Source organism: Aquila chrysaetos, chromosome 25 (assembly GCF_900496995.4).
Source record: "Aquila chrysaetos chrysaetos chromosome 25, bAquChr1.4, whole genome shotgun sequence".
NCBI lineage: Eukaryota > Metazoa > Chordata > Aves > Accipitriformes > Accipitridae > Aquila > Aquila chrysaetos.
This window is the reverse complement of record NC_044028.1, coordinates 852,840-868,413: the sequence shown is the minus strand read 5'-3', so window position 1 is coordinate 868,413 and position 15,574 is coordinate 852,840. Positions and strand designations below refer to the sequence as shown.

The window sequence follows — 15,574 nt, the reverse complement described above, 5'->3', positions numbered from 1 at the left end:
GGGGGGGGGGGGGGGGGGTATGTTTTACCGAGCCAGCCCACACCCACAGTCTACACTTCCACGCCACGAAAACTCACGTGGGCTTCCCACGGGGGCGAGCAGCGGCACGCAAGGAACGACGGTGGGTGGATCTGCTTCCTGCGAGCAGCGGGGCGGAGCGGAGCAAGAGTCCATGGCTGGCACTGGGGAACTGGAGCAGTGGCTCAGTGAGTGGGGCTGGGGACTGGTGGGCACCGGACCAGCTTCAGCTCTGTGGGGAAGGGTCCATCTCCTCCACGGAGCCCCTTTAAGGTGATGTTCATGGGTGCTGTCTTAACCTGCTGCATCTGTCCTGCTCCCAGACTCGCCTGTCCATTGTCAGCCCCAGTCCTCCCAAAGCGCTGGACTAGGGAGTGGATAAAGCTGAAAAAGACTTGTTTTCCTCAATTCAGCCATGGAGGCAGAGCTTTGGGACAGGCACTCGTGCAGCCCTGTTGCAAAAGGGTAAACTGTGCCTGTGTTCCCGCGCGGCAAGGTTTGCAGTCTGGTCCTGGGAGAGCTGGCTGTAAATGCTTTTTAACAGTTTCATGTGCTTTGTGCTAAAAGCAACATCATGGTGTTGCTGCTTTCAGCACCTCAGTTTATGCCTGACTTTGACTCTTTAAGAGTGTGTATTCAGGACTGTATTTTTAGGCATATTTTAGTAACAGCTGTTTCATTCTTGTCCTGTGTCTTCCATTTCTGCCTGTTTTACAAAAAGCCCTAATGCAGCTGGTAGCAGTGCGAGGTCTGAGCTGCTTCCTGCCTTGTGCCGCTCGCTTGTACACATCTCGGACTGAGGCTGGTTTTTTCCTTTTTTTCTTTCTTTTTTTTTCCTGTGTAAGATAAGGCCACTGACCCAAGTATCCCCGAGGAAAACTGGGAATGCATCCAGCGGTTCTGTGACCAGGTGAATGCTGACATAGAAGGGTAAGGCGGACAGACAGCTCTTTGTGTTTGCTCTGGGCTGTGTCTGGCTCTGAGCTTCTCTCATGGCTGCGGGGGGAATGGGATCTGTAAGCCGTGGTGTGGGGAGCCTGAAGAGACAGCTGGGAGTGCTCGCTGGGCTCTGCTGCTCCTGAGAGTGTAAATAAGTTGCAGAGAGGAGTATGCCAATGTGGTGGAGGTTGATGTCTAGGAATGGGCTCCGACAGCCATTGCTGCAACCCACGAGGCAGCAGGTCCTGCCTGCTGTGCCCTCACCAGCCTCTCGGGAGACTGCCCGAGGATACCTGCTGTAGGGAAGCCCTGGGTGGGCTCAGCCTCGGCTTTTCCTTTCAGAGAGGTGGGAGATCTCTGCTGGGACTCCCACACCTTCCAGCTGATAGTCTCGGCTCTGTGGGAAGGAGCAGGAACTGATTAAGCAAATAAACTGTCAAAGCTTAGTGATCATCTCTTTCTTTAGAGCGGATGCCTGTGCATTCAGAGCCCGTAGTCTGGCAGCCATCTGCCCCAGCAGCGTGTGTGCACAGGAGCAGTCAGCAAACTGTCTTGGGCTCTGCAACAAGGCTCCTGTGACTACAGGGAGCCAGCTCGCATGGCACTTGCCCAGGGAGAGCCCCCAGCCTGTCCCAGCTGGCTCCCTCCCGGAGGACAGCCTCTGGCCACGGCTGGAGGACAGCACTGGGGTCGCACAAGCTGCTTCAATTCACCTCTCGCCCCTTGTGCGTGTGTCCCCCAGGCCAGCGCTCTGCCAGAGGAAGGGTGTCTGTCAGGTAGCAGGTTGTGAATCCAGCAGTTGCTCTTCTCTGCAGGGCAAAATCAGCAGCATTTGTTTTTCTTGAGAACTTGTCCGTTGTCTGACTTGATTTTGCTACTCCCCAGCCCATCGCTTGCACTGAGGCTGCTGGCGCATAAAATACAGTCACCTCAGGAGATGGAAGCTCTCCATGCTCTCACAGTAAGTGCTTTCATCTGTGTGCAAGGAGAGGCAGCAGTAACCTGGAAGCAGAGTTTGGGGGGTAGAGACAGTATAGCTGTCTCTTCTTTTTCTCTTAGATGTCTCTCCCTCTCTCTCTCTTAGATGTCTCTCCCTTTTAACTTTCCATTGCATAAGGAATACAGAAACCAGGGTATAATGGAGGGAGTAACTGCTATTGTTCCTTTCCTTGTCGCTCTACTGAGGTGTTTCAGTGGTCTGCAGTTCTTGCTGTTTGACCTGTGGTTCCACCACAGGGTCAGTGGCCCAAAAGTTATTAGCGATGGGTAGAACAGAGCAGATGGTCTTAATAATGCTGCTTAAGAAGATTGGATGAAGGAGAAATACATGTTCTTGCTGCACAACTTCCTCAGTATCTTGTATTTGTGAATGCAGGGCCAGAAAGTTCTCAGATTTAGTATTTTAATGGCAAAGTTATTTTAAAAAATTCCCCAAGACTTGTGTCTACAGTTTCTGTTTGGTACTGTTTTGTTTTCTGCAGGTGCTAGAGACCTGTGTGAATAACTGCGGCGAAAGATTTCATAATGAAATAGCAAAATTCAGGTTTCTGAATGAGCTGATTAAAGTGCTTTCCCCAAAGGTAGGTGGTCATGGTTACACTGGACAAAACACATGGGGCACACTGTTTATTTCATGCTGGATATGAAAACTTAGAATTAATCTCACATAGAAGTAGAACAGAATTTATATTCTGTGCCTCCAAGCACAAGAACTGGATGTGAATCCCCCTGTAAAAGATGCAAGCCAGAGCCTCTTTCTGTGAAAAGATTTTTCCTTGTGGTTTCTCCCAGCTCTGCAGAGGGAGTCAGGGACTCTAGAGGAGCTTGAAATTGTTCCTGTGACCCCTTTTGCCTCTCGGTGATTTACAGAACTTTGGTCGGGGAAGTGGCAGAGGACAGAGATGCCAGGAGCTGCCAAGAGCCTCTCCCCTGTTTTCTTATGCTCTGTCCTCAAACTCTTGTGCTCACGCTGCTCTCCTTCTTGCTTTGTCCTGCCAGAGGTTAGCCTGGGTTTGGGTCCTGTTCATGGGGCAGGATCAGCTTAGGTAGCAGCAGGGGGGACTGGATTTGAGCAGCCCTTGTGCAGCTCTTGCTCCACCATCGTCTGACAGTTGTGCATTCTTGCAGCCCCTTTGGGGTCCTGCTGAGGGTGTCCTGAACGCCGGGCAGAGGGCTCCCAGCCCCCGGGCAGCCACAGCCCTGAGTCAGGAGCGGGCTGGAAGGGATCAGCTGTACTAACGTGGAAGCTGCCAAGTCCCTTCCTGCTGCTCCGTTTCCCTGGCTTGCAATATATTCATTCAATATATTCAACATAGTCATTCCTGCTCCCTGCTGTGGAGCACTTTGCTTCTGAGTGCAGTTGCCGCCTCCTGAGAAGAGAAGCAGCCAACAGAAATGAGAAGTTTAGCTTGAGAAGCTAAGTGAGCTGTGAGTTCGGAATGGATGCACCTGGTCCCCTGGCAGTGCCTCTCATGATGAAAAATGGAGAGCTGTTTTATCAGAGACTGTGTAATCTTCACGCCTTGCTCCTCTCTGCATCAAATAGCAGACCTAGGACTTTCTTAAATACCCTTCTCAGCAACTCAGCAATCGATTCCCCCTTTTAGTGGGTCCTGCACACATTTACCACTTGTACAAGCTTCATTTTCCATTACATCATCTCGATGGCAGAGGTGCAAAAAGCTGATTTCAGGGAAATGTTTAACTGAACAGCAAAACCTCTTCTCTCAGTCCCAGGTTTAGTAAAGGTATTTCAGTGAAACAAGAAAGTTTAAAGTATATGTCACTACAGAGTGCTTTGTTTGCTGTTTTGGCAGAACAGGTATCATTTAATGAGTTTAAAATGCCTAGTGCTTTGGAGGTTTGCATGTGGCTTTTGTCATTCTTCCTGATGTTTTTATAATACATTAAAGTGAGTGCTTGTAGGCAATAATGAGAGAAATCAGAGAAAACATCCAGATGCTGAGAAAAGACAGTAACTTTCGTTTCTTGTGTTGTTCAGTTTTCATTTGTCTGGGTCTGGCTGAGGCCAGTGGTGCTATTTGCGTTGCAGGCAGTTAAGGGAAGTATTTAAAGTCAAGCACAGAACTGTTTACACTAAAATAAAACAACCTACTTTTGGTTTCAGATTCAATAACCAATCAGAGAAGTTTTGAAATGGTTTCATTTTGATTGTCATAGAATATTTATGTAATTATCATACACTTAATAGCATTCCTTGTATTTACAGCCACAGCTATATACACCATTTCCTATACCGCAAGATACACAGTTGACAACACTGTGAATAAAGTGTTGGGAATCCATTTGCTACTTGGTTTCTGCACACAAACAACTTGGGGCTAGACCCATATGCCATATCTGGCACTAATTCTTTGGTTTTAATCTTTTTTGTCTTACTTTACTTTTTTGTTTTGTTTTCAGTACTATGGAACCTGGTCTTCAGAAAAAGTAAAGTCAAGAGTCACAGAAGTAATATTCAGTTGGACAGTCTGGTTTCCTCAGGAAGTTAAAATCCGGGATGCTTATCAGATGCTAAAGAAACAAGGTTTAGTTCTGTTATTTCAGTTTCCTTTTTAGCCTTCTAAGTCACATGGTTTCAGACCACAGATATCTGCCCTCTTTAATTTGTGACTCAGCTTTTTTCATAAAATGTTGTAAGGAGAAAAGGACAAAGGCCACGCTTACAAGGCTGTTTGGGTACTTAAGGATGCATGCAACTGTTTAAAGAGATTGACCGAAGAACAGCCTTATTGAGTTAAAGATCAGGCTAGCCTTGTGGCCTCTGTTCACACAGTGCTCACCACTGTTGTGCAGGGAAAAGGTACAGGACAGACTCAGCGTGATCTTTGCCCTGGAGTACTCTCCCAGGATTATGAGGGATGGGTTCGGAGAGATCCTGAGCTGGATTTTTCATCCATTCCATCATATTTAATAGTCCTTAATGGTGTTGTAATCCAGAAATTTGTCCAATCCCATCTTGATATCCCAGGTAATAAATTTCACAGCTTAACTAAGAAAATACCATAATACTTTCTGTGGAAGTTCAGGGGAATTAGGGAATTTGTTTAGATGCTTCGCACCAGGTTTGCTTTGTGCATCTTTGAGCCTCAAATGGCTTTGCAAGCCTTCCCACAAGTACTGCTGTGGAAAGCTTCCTCGCTGTCACTGCCTTTCCTTTGTGCAGTGGCTGCTGCAGGCTGGGCTGTTGCTGCGGCACTGGTGGGGTGCTGAGCAGGGGTGCTGGGTGCCCTCTTGCCGGGCAGTTCTTGGGGACCGCTGCCCATCCAATGCCTGCGCAGTCAGAGGCTGCAGCTGCTGCAAGCGCTGGCCGGAGAGGCAGGACGGGAGACGTCCACGGAATCACTGTTGGCGTTAAGGGTTCCTTTGGTACTCGGTTGTGTGTGTTTGGTGCCCTACATTTTACGGCTGTACTGACTGTGGCAATCCTGCTGCTCGGAGGTCAATACTGGTGTGCTCCCAGTGCTCTTGCTATGGGGGAATTTTAGCAATTCACCCAGAGGGAGTTCAGCACATCTGAATTTTATTTTCTACCCTGAAAATCTCATTTGGCCTGTGCTTAATTCAAGGGAGAAAGGGAAGTCTTTTGTCTGGGTGTGTGCTAAGGCAACTCCTTGCTGCTTCATCTCATTCTGTAAAGTTCTGGGGTGGGGTGAAAGAAATAGGTGCAAAATCCAATGCACCATTGAGCATTGGTGTTTTAACAGCTCAGGCATCAATGAACAAATACTGTTACCCATTCCAGGGATTGTAAAAGAAGACCCCAAACTGCCAGAAGACAAAATTTTACCTCCCCCTTCTCAGAGACCTCAGAATTCTATTTTTGACACAGATGAAGAGAAATCCAAGGTAAACCTTAGGGTTTTCATGCCTACCCCCCCACTCTGATTTGTACTGATGAGAAAACAGGCTCGGTCATATTTTGGGAGCTTTTGCTGTTTCAGACAGAGTATCTTCAGAATAATGCTAATACTTCATGCTGTACAACAGCTAGAGAATTCTTTGATGCTTTGTCAGAAATTTTTGCTTAGTAAAAACTGAAACTTTTCTAGAGAAAAACTTCAGTTTAATAGAAACTTTCCTAAGGGAGGGAAAAGTTCTGCAGAGCCAGAAAGTTCCTATACCCAAACAGCCAGTGTGTGCAGGCAGCTGTAGGAGGCAGCGATGTAATCTGGATTAGATTATGGGACATGAGTCCATTTATTTCCAGAATTATAGAAACTATTATGACAGTGGGTGTCTCTCAGTTGCTGCTCTTATGTGATGTGTGCCTGTAGTATGGTGCCTAGAGACTGCTGCTCACTGCTGTCCAATGCTATCCCCTCAACAGCTCTTAGCAAGGCTTTTAAAAAGCAACCACTCTGAAGACCTGCAGGCTGCCAACCGTCTGATCAAGAGTATGATTAAAGAGGTAGGGACCTCCTTGGGTCAGAAGCTGTGTTTGCAGCCGGGGAGGGTGGGAGGGGACTTGGTAGTTCAGTTTTTGACAGTGGTCCCTCTATACCTGACCTCCATAGTGCCTGCCACCTCATTGGTATTAAAGGGAACACCAAGGGAACACCACCACCAAGAGGTGGTAGTGGGAACCTTGCTGCGATATCAGTCTCAGGTGAACTGTTTAAGCTGCCCCAGAGGAGGGACGATTTGCAGTATTTGTTACTCCAAAGTTACAATGCGGGATTATTTTGTTTTGTTTCCCTAAAATATGCCATTGCCAGGAAGAGCAAATATTTATACCCAGGAGCCTGTATGACAGGACACTTCCACTTTAGTGGGATCGCAACAGTAGCACTGCATTAGTGATAGCAAGTTTCCAAAAATAAACTCAGTTCCCAAGTGGAAAAAAGCCATATCTGTACAGAACCACCTCTTTTGTACAGCAGTGTATGCGTGCACGTCTGGTGTGTCTGTTTTCATCTTCCATCTGAAAGGGCACACCAATTCTCTGCATAAATAGGAGATTTGGTCTGGTTTAATGAAATCCCTGCTGTCGTTTTGAGAGTGTTGTTCTGCATGGCAGAAGCCACCAGCTCCCAACTCTAATTTTGAAGTCTTACTCGTGACTGTGGTGAAATGAATTCTTATGCACCAGCACACTGGCCAGGGTACCCTGAGAGGGGCAGGAGGTTTCCATCTTCACCCTTGACAGGGAAGTGTGGTGCAGCGCTGATACTGGAGCTGCTGGGGGGGTGAGTCCTTACACACACACTGCTTTGTGCCTCCTCTACCTGCAATAAGATACTAGTAGAAAGCAACATGCATTGGCTGTACTAGCCAAATCATCATATACTTTTATTTCATTTTTCATCAAAGGAACAAGAAAAGTCAGCTAAGGTGTCCAGAAGAGTGAATACCATCAGTGAGGTTTCTGAGAATGTGAAACATATGGACGAATTACTGGAAAATTACAAGAGACAAGAATTATCCAAATCTGACCAGGAGTCCCTACAGGTAAATGGTCTTTTTCCTGCATAAGAAGTTCTTTTGGCTATGGCTGGGAGGGCCCAGGGCAACAGGATTCAAAGGGCAGCTTCTGCCAGGGAAACAACATTACCACAGCAAATAGTTTCCAGCGTATTTGATAAATAACAGTCCCTTCCGTCAGTGTAATGGAAGTTGGAATGGAACCGGCTCCTGCTGTGCCAGTTTGACTTTCTGTCCAGGTTAGCTGCTCTTCTTGTGGTATCTTACGGGGAAATGGTTCTTCCTCCAACAGTGGTGTAACACACAGGAATCCCCTTGAGCCTGGGCATGCTTAGGTGGGTGTGACGAGATCCGACCAGAGAAGCTCAAAGCTGTGGGTTCTTCAGCTTGTGCTATGGTTTCTGTGATTCCCCTTTTTCTGCCCAGAGTTCACTGGTCTGCTGCTGCTCATAATTATCAATGAATTTAAGAAATGTTTGATGTCACTAATAGGGCTGTCAGAAGAGCTTTATGGCCTCCAAATATCTGAAACTCCACTAGGATGCCTACCAGACTCTCAAATTAAAAAAATTCTAGAAACTGAAGTTTTGTAGGTAAGAAATTCTGTGGCTATGTGTGACAGCAGAGTTTGAAGTTAGCTGCTGTTGGGAGGGCTGCTGCTGTAGATGGAAGAGAGCCTACTTTCAGACTGAAGAAGGGGCTGCCTCCGTGCCTCCTCACTTCCTAAAAACCAAGCGGCCTTGCATTGTCTGACGGTAGTTGCAACTGGCAGTTGTAGTACTTCCCTCTGAGTACTGTGATCGATCTATTCACACCTGGATACTTTTTCTTTTAAATTGAGTAATTTTACACTGATCTATCTTACATCTGTATGCATAGAGAGGATGCGATTGCTGAGGAGATACCAGCAAACCCTCCTTGTTCCAGTGGGCTGTACTTCCAGGCCACTGTGGATTTTTAAGAGTACAGCAACATGCAGCATTGATATCCTTTGTCTGGACCTGGGCAGAAAGAGCATCTTCCTCTTCTAGAAGGGTAGCATCACTTACAGGTGATCACAGGGACAGAGAAGTGTGAGAGTGTCTGGGATCTTCTGAGCAATGATGTGAACCATTTCCTTCCATAGACTCTGTTTCAACGCTGTGAGAAGCTCAGGCCACTGCTCTTTCGCCTTGCCAGTGAGACAGTTGATGATGATGAGGCTCTAGGTAAGAGCCAACTCTGTCCTTGGATTTCTTTGCAGTTAAGTTCATCTACCTTTGCTTTGACAAGTGGGATACGCCCTTCCTCTGAGAGGGGGAATGCTTAGGCACTTGCTACCCTGCTGCCAAAGCTTTCCACATTCACCTTTAAACCATGCCCATGGGAAGCTCCTCCCACCCCTCTCCAAGGAAGGTATAAATTTTCACTTGGAGCCCAAAGTTAAACAGTCAATCCAGTTTCTTCTGGCCAAGGTGGTTTTCAGAGTTTGTGGAGTTCTGGTGTTCAGAGAACTGGAGGCTTTTGCAGTCTTTTCTCTACAGAGATTGAATTTCTCCCCGTCTATCAACACAGAAGGGAGAATATTTTTTTACTTTCTTAAGTAATATATTGAGGAGGGCCATATGAGTGGAATCTTTGAATTCCATTGTTGTGAAATTTAGCCCTTCCCAGAGGACTGCATTTCACAGTCTTGTCCATATGCCTTGAAAACCTGACTGAAGGGATGCCTTGCTGAATAGAGATCTTAAACAGCAAACATAAGAGCTCAGCTGTGCCTCAAACATTTCATTCATACCCATGAATGCCAGGGTTCCTCAGCTGGGGAGTGCTGGATTAAATACTCAAGTACACTTGGCAAACTTGCAGAGAACAATAAAGTGCATAAGAGATGGCAGGAACTGTAAGTGCTTTAGAGATAGGATCAGATTTCAAAGTGATCTTGATGAATTTGAGAGAGGCCTGAAATCAGCAGATGTATGCGCAAAATGCTGCACTTCAGGAAATGGAATGAAAAACTAGTCAGGAGTTTAAGGCACATTGCCCCGCTAGACTTTGCTCCAGGCAAGTCCTCAGATGCACTGTACCTTCCTCATGAGCAGTTTGGAGAGTGCCGTGGAACTGACCCTCCCGTTAGAACATTAATGTTTTTTCTCTTGTTTTCCAGCTGAGATACTGCAGGCCAATGACAAACTCACACAGGTGCTCGGGCAGTACAGGCAGGTTGTAGCCAGGCATGAAAATGGTGATGGAGGAGGTTCAGCCACCAGTTCTGCTGATGCAGCAGGTAAAGAGCATCCAGCAGCATTCCGCGACAGCTCTGCTCCTGCACGTCATGTATGAGTGGAGTTTGGAAGGGAAGTGGTTCTCAGAGAATAAATGTGGAGAAAATCCTTTAACACAGGAAAACTATTATGTAACCATCATTTGCTTTTATGTATAGTTGATAGAAAATATTCCTAAAGTTCTTCATCTATGAGTCCTTTCGGGCATGCCTGCACCCATAAATACACTGTTCCTTTCAGGAGGTTTCTCTTTAACTCTTTCTGCTCTTTCCAAAGCATGCCGGCCAACTCCAAGACGCATGAAGAGCTATACACTGATTGACTTCTCTGAACTGGAGGCGACATCCCAGTCTCCTACGGACCAATTTGCAAACATAACCACCGCCTCCCGGCACAGCAGCACAACCTCTACCTGTCTGCTCGATGAGGAGTTAAAGTCATTAGGTTTGTATGTGCAATTCAGTACAGCATTACCCTTGTTACTAGGGTTCATGGCGTTTAATGAAGATAGGAGAACTTTGACTTTAATGTCAGTCCTAAGAGAAAGTAGACCCTTTCAGCCAGTGTCGTAAATTTTCAAGAATATAGTTTCTTTAATGCTGTTAGACTGTAGTCAAACTGCTGTTAGACAACAAGAACCTGTGGAAAACCCTTGTTTTCTGTAATTGATCTGTAGCATTTTGGCATCTTTCTTAGGTCTCAGCAACTCTCCTGTTGCACAGAAACCACCACCTGATTTTGGATTAGCAGAGGTGAGTGATCCTCAGATACTTTAGTCCATAAGGTACAAAGGACAAAAATCAGATGTGATTCTTGATCTAGCTTTCTCTGGCAGCCTTTTGTTACACTGCTCTATTCTGAAGGGAAACTGGAATCCTCGTGCTCTGCAATGAATTTCTCAGTTGCAGTTTGCAACCAGATTACTCGTATTTATTTCTACTTTAAGTAGTGTTATTGAAAATGAGGTTCTTCTCAGTGGAACAGGTCTGATTTTTGCTGATGTGATGTTCTATAGCATGAACCAGAAGTGCCTTACTTTTCAGACTGATGTACACAATGGATATGGTGAAATTGTAAGTGCTGTTCAAACACTGGGACTGCAGGAGAGCTGGGAAGACAGCTGTTTGGAGAAGAATGCATTTCGGGGCCTGGCTGATCAGCTCTCTCCACCATCCAGGACCAAGACATTATCCTTGTAAGCAAACTCTGCATAATACAGACTGCCTTTGGAGATGAGGAATACTGTTTTAGAGCAGTGAGTTTTAGGAAAACCTTTCAACTACAACTGGTTAGTGATGGCAAGCTATCCATCTGTGCATTGGCTCTTAAGCAGCAGTTATGATCCTGTTAATTGCACTGTGTGCAATTGCACACTAGGACCTTCCAAGGGTCAGAAACTTGGGGAGACAAACCCCATGGCCTAGTAACAAGGTGATCCTGAGGTAAAGGAACAAAACCATTGCAGTCAGGTCTTTTTATAATAACCTGTGACTCAAAAAATACTTTCCCCAGCTTTCTTCAGGCTGTGACAAAGTAGTTTCCAGGCATTCAGTGGAAGCCTAACAGTTCATGAACCAAATTAATCATCCACATGTCTTCACAGCAGGTGACCATTACAATATGCTTATCCACTCTGCCATAATACAAGCCAAGAAATTTTACTGGAGATTCCCAACTTCTTTGAGCTAGAATTTCCTTTAATCTCACTGACTAGAGCTCCGGAGAGCCTGTGAATGGGGAGAGTAGGCTTCCAAAGCCCTGAAACAAAGTTTCACGATAGTAACAGAAATCAAAGTCTGCCTTACTGACTGCTGAAACAGCAACTTCTTCCCCTATGAAATAGAGACAGTTTTTTAATTTCTCAAGAACTCAGAGAGTATAAGCTTGTACTTTCTGTATACCTAAAAGGGATGAGGGATTGGGAATACAAATGCACACAGCAAGAAGATGGTATATACCATGTAGTCTCCCCAGTTAATATAAGCTTTCTACATGCTTTTCTTTCCAGGGATTTATCACCCATGAAATTGCCCTTTCCAGATCTTCCACATAGCTCAATGGCAGATACTTCATTCTCCAGCCTAGGCTACGAGCTGAAGCCTGCTGCCTCTTTGCATCCAGCTTCCTATGATGCTTCTCTAGAAAACCTTTTTGTCCCTTTAATTTCAATTACACCGAGTAAGTGCAATGATTTCTGTGCCCCAGCTCTGCTTACTAGTGGCTTACTAGAGCTCTTCTGTGATTTTTGCAGGGGAGCAAGCCAAAGTAGCTTCATGCTGTGCGGGTTGGCTGGAGAAAAGTAATGACTGTTCTGTGAAGGACTTAATGTATCTAAGAAGTTGAGCAAGTGCTAGGGATCGTACCATGGAAATGTCCTTGTCCTCCCTACTCAGGAGTTTCCTGCCCTGGCTAACCTCTGTGATGTGCTTCTAAACTGTTTGCCCTTAGCACCTTTAATCAAGTTTCAAGCAGTTCTTCTCCAGAGGCTAAAAAGGTATCTATGGGTGGGAGTTGGTCTGCTTCCCAAAGCAGAGCTGTTCTTTCCACCTCTGCTTTTCAATTCAACACTCTTTGGCCCAGCCCTGCAACCACTTGATGGAGTGTCAGCCTGGGTACGTGGCACCCCAGTGTCTCAGAGCAGGGCACATCCTGTTATGAGGACTCCAGGGCCGTCACTACTTTTGGAAGAGGACAGGTGCAGAGACGTTCTGACCTGATTGTCTTCTGCCTTCAGTCTCTCAAGTGAAGGATTTACCAGATTTTGGAAGGGCTGAATGGTGATAGTTAGGTGTGGATTTACCAGGCAACGGTGATAAGGGGCTAAGTCTTGTGTGTGCCGAAGAATTACATTTTGCTTTTCCCATCATATCTCTATTGGATCCACACCTGACATCTCCAGCTGACTGTTGAAATCTGAGCTGCTAAATCTCCAATTTAGACATTCAGATTCCTTTCTCTGCCTTAGAGGTGAAACGTAAATCACAGGCAGCTGCTTGGTCTGTGAGTTTGCTGGAGGAAGTAAAAGTTTGTACGCGTGTTTCCTTTTTGCTGTTCCTTATCCCGTCTTTGCTGTTCTGCCCTCAGAAGGAAGGGGAATCCATGCTTTGTTTCTGACTCTCCTTTTGTCTCTGGCAGGCAGTATCTGTCCACTTACTGTGTACGACAGGAATGGTTTCAAGGCTATGCTCCACTTCTCCAGAGACCGGGCTCCTGGCCAACCAGATGTGCTGGTGATGGTTCTTTCCATGCTGAGCACATCAGCTCAACCAATTAAGGACATAGCATTCCAGGCTGCAGTCCCGAAGGTGAGAAGCCTGTGGTGAGTGGCAGAGAAGAGGGACGACTCAGAAATGTCCTGAGGAGAAGGTTCGCCATTTCTTGCTTAGGATTTTCTTTGCTCATCGGAAATGGCATGCCTCACTTTCTCTGAACGGTGAACCTGCTGTGTGGTGGTGCCTGTGGTGCCAGTGCTTGTTTCACAGCGTATATCCCTGGCCTTGTGACAACTAGACAGGGCTCCAGACATGCTGGTTTAGCCTCCTGGGGAAGGCACTCGTTCTGCCTGTGTATGTGCAGCATGGAGTTATCTATTTAGGAATATCTGCCTTTAGATGCAGGCTGTGGAAAGGCATGCTTTTCATTAAATGCCAAAATCTGTGGCCTGTAGTTCCCTGGGTCCTCCTTCTTGCTCTTCTGGGATGCTGAAAAAGGCCTGGGTCCCTCCCTGGGAGTGCTGAGGGAGCTGGCTGATGTCATTGCGAAGCCACTCTCGATAATCTTTGATTGATCATGGTGACTGCGAGAAGTGTCCAAAGACTGGGAAGGTCACCCTCATCTTCCAGGTGGTCCCAGCATGGACCAAAAAGCATTCCTTTTGTCTTCTCTTTCAGACCATGAAAATAAAGTTACAACCAGCATCCGGTACTGAGCTGCCCGCCTTCAGTCCTCTCCTCCCCCCTGCAGTGGTATCCCAGGTCCTGCTGCTCGCCAATCCACGCAAGGTATGTGTGGTGATGGAGTCTGCTGGTGGAGCACTCGGAATGTCACTGTAGCGGGTGGGGTATTTGTATGAAAGATGGGGAGAATATTATTAGCAGGGAGATGCAGGGGAGAGACAGAGCAGTCTGGGCTGTGCTGGGAAGACATTTTCCCACTGAAACAGCTTTCCAGAGCTATAATCTGAAGGATTGAATGGGCAGTTGCTGCAGGGGCCTGCACAGCTCTGCCTCAGTCTACCTGCAGAGATGGCTCCTGGTAGACACTGTGCAGATGTTTGCAGCTGATGGAACACGAGGCCACCCAAGGAGTAAGTGATGGGTGGCAGTTCTGTTGCATTGGTGAATAATTATGAGACTGAAGATTGGTGTAAGGAATCCTCTGTCACTGTGAAGGCTGGCCAGGCCTGGATTGCCAAGCATGCCCCTGGGTGGCTTGCATAGGTCTCCCAGTTCCTCCCTAAATATCTTATGAAGATTCAGGTCTCGTTCTGTGCAGAGGTTCCACATGGCTGAAGTGTTACTCTCCCCTTCCAGAGGGCAATTCATTGCAGCAAGGCTTCGAGGGGTGAGGCTCAAGGGGGCCCAGGAATCTGCAACCGTGACATGCCCCTCTCTCTGTTCCTTTCTCTCATAGGATCCCATCCGACTGAGATACAAACTAGCGTTCACGCAAGGCGTGCAGCCCTTCAGTGAGGTGGGAGAGGTGACTGGCTTCCCAGAGGCAGAGCTCTGGGGCAGGAGCTGAAGTTCAGCAGGCTTGGATGTTGCCATATTGCCTTAGCCACGCGTGGGGAGGGACTGTGTGCCAGCAGTGCCGGCCTGGACTCCGTAATGGCTCCTTTCCTCAGGATCCACCATCTCCTTCTTCCTTTTGGTTTCTGTGCCAGTGTCTGGCAGGAGGAGTGTAAACTGGCTGCTTCTGCCACGGCCTTTCTCTGTAGCTGACCGTGCTTTACAAGAGACTGCTGTAGAGCCCTGCAGCCCGGGAGCCCTGATGCTTCTTTCATATAAGTGTTTCCTGCTGCTTTCTGGGCCAGTGTTCCCTCACCCCCATTACTTTTTCTTTCTGAATTAAAAAAAAAAAAAAAAAAAGCAAACCTATACCAACAATCAGCCCTCGTAGCAGACTGCTTGGAGCTAGGGCAGGATCTGTTGCAGGGGCCTACCCACCCTCTTTTCACTGGGGCCTGTGTGCTGATGTGCAGGCAAGAACGTGAGGAATGGTGGGAGTTGGGCTATCTGGACTCTGGCGGAGGCGGTTTATAGGGAAAGGTACAAAACAGAGGGAAGAGAGCAAGCAGGGGGAGGGCTTTGGGGCCAGCCAGTGAGAAAAAACCACCAAGACACTCATCTGGCCCCAGGCCCTGCATCTTGTCTTGCTCTGGCTCCTTCCTTTGGGCTCTGCAGAGCTCCAGGCACGTCTGGGGGTTTCTCCTCCTCATCCTCCCCACAGCCGCCTCCTGCCTGCCAGCTGCGCTGCGGGGACACCGGCCCACAGCGGGGCCGAGGCCAAGGCCTTCGGTTAAAACCCCCTGCGCTTCCAGCTGTGCGGGAGGAGAACGGGCGTATTTTATTGCCCAGGTACGCTGAGCCATGAGGACGGGGCGGGGGGGGGGGGGGGGGGATCCGCACCCCCGGTGCAGCGGGGTCCCGGAGGACCTTCCCCGGGCCCTGGCCGCCCCGGCGGTATTTTGGGTGCGAGTTTGTCCCGCTCTGGGACACTCCCCCCGCTGGTTTTTCTCCACAGACCCCGTGAGGGTGGCGGCTACCCGCCCTTAAGCCGGTGTCCGGGCCGGAACGCGGGGCCTCCGTTCCGCGGGGCCTCCGTTCCGCGGGGCCTCCGTTCCGCGGGGCCTCCGTTCCGCGGGGCCTCCGTTCCGCGGGGCCTCCGTTCCGCGGGGCCGGCCCCGC

The 15,574-nt window shown here is 47.9% G+C and overlaps 1 protein-coding gene across 3 annotated transcripts; it reads left to right on the top strand.

The window, feature by feature from the left end:
• The first annotated feature begins 35 nt into the window (after positions 1–35).
• Positions 36–15,458, top strand: GGA2 (golgi associated, gamma adaptin ear containing, ARF binding protein 2). Of its 3 annotated transcripts, none has more exons than XM_030002296.2 (17): positions 36–206; positions 864–948; positions 1,843–1,918; positions 2,439–2,537; positions 4,381–4,504; positions 5,723–5,826; positions 6,308–6,388; positions 7,291–7,428; positions 8,528–8,609; positions 9,548–9,667; positions 9,942–10,109; positions 10,362–10,417; positions 10,709–10,860; positions 11,674–11,843; positions 12,798–12,970; positions 13,556–13,666; positions 14,298–15,458. In XM_030002296.2, exons 1-17 carry the CDS (start codon positions 173–175, stop codon positions 14,406–14,408), a joined length of 1,884 nt encoding a protein of 627 aa, XP_029858156.1. In that variant the 5' UTR covers positions 36–172; the 3' UTR covers positions 14,409–15,458. The 3 variants fall into 3 exon arrangements, 2 of the variants coding, with proteins under 2 accessions (XP_029858156.1, XP_029858157.1); XM_030002297.2 differs by having other exon boundaries at positions 37–206; positions 12,801–12,970; positions 14,298–15,457; XR_005931458.1 differs by lacking the exon at positions 14,298–15,458 and having other exon boundaries at positions 12,865–12,970.
• The last annotated feature ends 116 nt before the right edge of the window (positions 15,459–15,574 follow it).

Excerpts from the sequence above, each read along its gene's own strand:
- GGA2 (XM_030002296.2), top strand. The coding sequence starts at position 173 with ATGGCTGGCACTGGGGAACTGGAGCAGTGGCTCA. Across the intron at positions 949-1,842 it reads GTGAATGCTGACATAGAAGG|CCCATCGCTTGCACTGAGGC; the intron begins GTAAGGCGGACA and ends GCTACTCCCCAG. Across the intron at positions 13,667-14,297 it reads TGCTCGCCAATCCACGCAAG|GATCCCATCCGACTGAGATA; the intron begins GTATGTGTGGTG and ends TTTCTCTCATAG.